We start from the raw sequence: 3341 nt of genomic DNA on the forward strand, positions 1-3341 counted from the left end.
CAGACTAAGATATCTGAGTATGTCTTGATACTGTTAAAAAAAACTCCACAAGGGCCTAACACTTGGAGTTTGAAACTGATTCCACCAAAATTTAACTCTAGCAACACTTTGAATACTTTGGGAAAGTTGTTGTTATTATTGTGATTAATCTTTTGCTGAAGCTCACTCTTTTTTCATCCCATTATTATTACTATTACTGTCTTGTTGAAACTTACCCTTTTCCACCCTATATCTTCAATACAGAAAAAAAATTTACAGATTTACAAGACAGAGAGAGAGAGTAAAGCTCTTCTAAAAATGCTCCTCAGCCTCCAAGTAAATAAGTTACAAGGCAGAATACAACCAGAGTCCAAAAACTAACTTTAAAAAATTCAGTACTTAGTATGTTCTACACACATTACTCTAAAGTTGTGTGAAGAAATTTGCAGAATGTTCCAAGGTACGGTGACTAAAACATTTACAATGGTACACTTCTGCCATGTCCTTTCATGAATTATTATAAGCCCAGCAGTAAAGGTAACGCAGGAGCTGGCAAGGATACAGGTAGCCAGAGGTGGTAATAACTAGTCTTCCAAATGATCAGCAAATTTGAATAGTCATTTTGACAAATCTCACAGAATAGCAATTTCAGAAGGCAAAGAGGCCAATGCTTTCCTGTGTGAGGGGACTGAAGGACCCTTAAGTACAAGCTGAGCACACAAAAACCCATGCCACTAAATCACTACTGATTTCTAAAGTGAGCTCTGCCAGGCCTTCAACTCTAACCACTCACCTCCGTCATCTAAACCCTGAAGGGTTCAAGGCAAAGGTTATGTTTTGAAAAGCGTGAACTTTACCAAAAAAAAAAAAAATCCACAGACATTACCAAATGGCCTTTATCCAGGGCATCGCCCATATCAAAAGCCATCACTGTGCTCAAAAAAAGGGGAGGGCTCAGTTTTCAGGTAAACAGAAGATAGGGGATTGCCTGCCTTCCGTCTCTGTGGGCTCATCATGCAATGCCAACTGCTGAGACCTAAGCTAACACAAAAACACTAATGATAAAACATTCAGATCAGCATATGCATTCCATAGGCAGAGATCCATGACAACCATTAATAACCCCACAATAAAAACCACTGCACGCTATACATATGTGGAAGTTTATTTCTGAGAGCAGGTGCCTGCCTGCATGCATACCTTCTCAATCAGGTCTCAGAAAACAGACTCCCCGGGAAATTATCTCGTCTGTGCGCTTTCTTTTGACACCAGCAGATGATTATTGTTTTTTTTTAAGTTCTAGTCCCTACCACGCATTTGTTCCGCAGGCAGCACAAAGGGTTCGAGGTGAGCTTGACAGCGCTGCAGAGGGCAGGCGTGCCGGCCCTGCGTCTGCCCCGACCCTGTGCCTGCTCCTGTCCCCCGGCCCTGTGCCTGCTCCTGTCCCCCGGCCCTGTGCCTGTGGCTGTGCCCCGGCCCTGTGCTGTCCCCGTCCGCGCCGCACGTGCATGAACAGCGAGGGCAGCACCCGGCGCTACAGCGGCGACAACGCCGAGCACAGCGCGAAGCGGCGCTGACAGCGGAACGCCGTGTCCGAGGAGCCCGGCGGCACCGGCCGGCAGGGTGTAACACGTGCACGGGCGGTGACAGCGGAGGGCCGGCGGGGCCCCGGTCCCTGCGGATAGGCGTGACCGCCCCATCAGCATTCACACGGGCACCACCGCCACCGCACGCGTGTGGCCCCGGCCCCGCGGAGCCGCCGCCCCGGCGGGCGGGACGCTCGGCGCAGGGGCTGCCCCGCACAGGCCGCTCGAGCACCGGCGGGGCGTAGCTGTCACCACGGCCGGGCGGCGCCGGCCCGGCACCCACCGCCCGCCGCCCCTGCCCAACCCCGCGGACCCGGCCCGGCTCCCTGCGCCACCCGCCGGGCCCGCGCCGCGCCCCAGGTGACGCGGCCCAGCGGCCCCTCGGCGGCCGCTGCCCGGCCCCGGCGTGCGGCCCCGGGGCGGGGAAGGACCTCGGCCCCCGCCTCCTCCTCCTCCTTCTCCGGAGGCCGAGCGCGGTCGGGTCCGGCGCCCCCCTCGCCCGCCCCGCGGACGCTCACCCCACGACTCCCTGGCTGTAGTTCCTTTTCTTCCAGGGGGTGCCGGTGTAGAGCGGCTCGGCCAGGCCGGGCTGGGCGCGGGCGGCCGGCTCGTCGGCCGGGGCGGGGGCGCGGCCCAGCAGCAGGCTGTAGTTGAGCCCGAAGGTGCTGGCCTTGTTGTCGCGCTTCCTCTTGTTGCTGGCGGCGGCGGCGGCGGCGGGCGGCGCCCCCCGCGCGGGCCGGGCCCAGGCGGCGGCCCCCGGGGGCGGCGAGGCCTGGCGGTGGCCGCGGCTGTGCGGGTTGTTGGCGCTCTCGAGCGGCAGGAAGTCGGGCGGGGGGTCGGCGCGGGGGGCGCGGTACATGCCGGGCGGGGAGGCCGGGCCGGCCGCGGCGGGGGCGCTCTGCTGCTGCTGCTGCTGTTGCTGCTGCTGCTCCTGCTGCTGCTGCTGCTGGAAGTAGAGGTTGCGGACCCCCTGCGTGGTCTCCCAGATCTGCATCCACAGGCGGTTCGAGGGGCCGAGCTGCTCTGGCTGGAACCAGGCTATCCGGGGATCCATCAAACGGGGACCCACCCCGGCTGATCCGCTCCCCGCGCCGCGCCGGCCGCCGCCGCCGAGACCCTGTCAGCGGGTCCCAGCGCTAATGGCGGCTCCTATGGAAGGGCAGCTCCGCGCCTGCCTGCTCGCTGCTGCCGCCGTCGCTCCAGAGCCCCCGCCCCTCCTGGCGAGCGCGGCGAGGCGGGGCCGGACCGGGAGAGCCGCCGGCACGCGGGCCGCGCGCAGCACGGGGAGCGGCGGCGCCCCGGCCGCTCCCCCGGCACCCCCGCGCTGCCCCCGGGCCGGGCCGCGGAGCGGGGCCCGGGGCCGGCGGCTCCTGTCCCGGCACAGCCGCCGCCGGCGCGCAGCGGCCCCACGGGGCAACAGCCGCGCTCCGAGGGCCGAGCGCTCGTTCCGGCCCCGCGGGCGCCCGAGCGGCCGCGGCTCCGGCCCCGCCGCTGCCAGCGCGCTCGGCTGCGGCTCGGGCACACAGAGAGGTGCGGGCAGACCCGGACCAGCCTTCCCCTGTGGGCACACCGACGGCTGACGTTGCCCTCTCCCCACCCCAAAACTCCTGTGAGGACCCGTAGGGGTAGTTCAGGGTCTTCATGCCTTTCATTCCGCACCAGAGGAGGGGCAAAGGCAACCTAGGTGCAGCCTTTTTTGTAGATGGAAAAATACATCACATACACAATAACCCCAAACAGCAACAGTGAGTAGTACCAGTTCTTGTCAGACTCGGT

At 61.8% G+C, this 3341-nt stretch overlaps 1 protein-coding gene across 1 annotated transcript in view; it reads right to left on the reverse strand.

The window, feature by feature from the left end:
* TENT4B (terminal nucleotidyltransferase 4B) overlaps positions 1-2706 on the reverse strand; it is a 41034-nt gene extending 38328 nt beyond the window's left edge. Inside the window, exon 1 of the mRNA XM_084215059.1 lies at positions 2084-2706. Coding sequence (XP_084071185.1) covers positions 2084-2619 — 536 coding nt within the window. The 5' untranslated portion in view covers positions 2620-2706. The remainder of the gene's footprint in view (positions 1-2083) is intronic.
* Positions 2707-3341: the final 635 nt, after the last annotated feature.

The sequence above is a fragment of the Fringilla coelebs genome, assembly GCF_963513975.1.
Source record: "Fringilla coelebs genome assembly, chromosome: 14".
Classification (NCBI taxonomy): domain Eukaryota; kingdom Metazoa; phylum Chordata; class Aves; order Passeriformes; family Fringillidae; genus Fringilla; species Fringilla coelebs.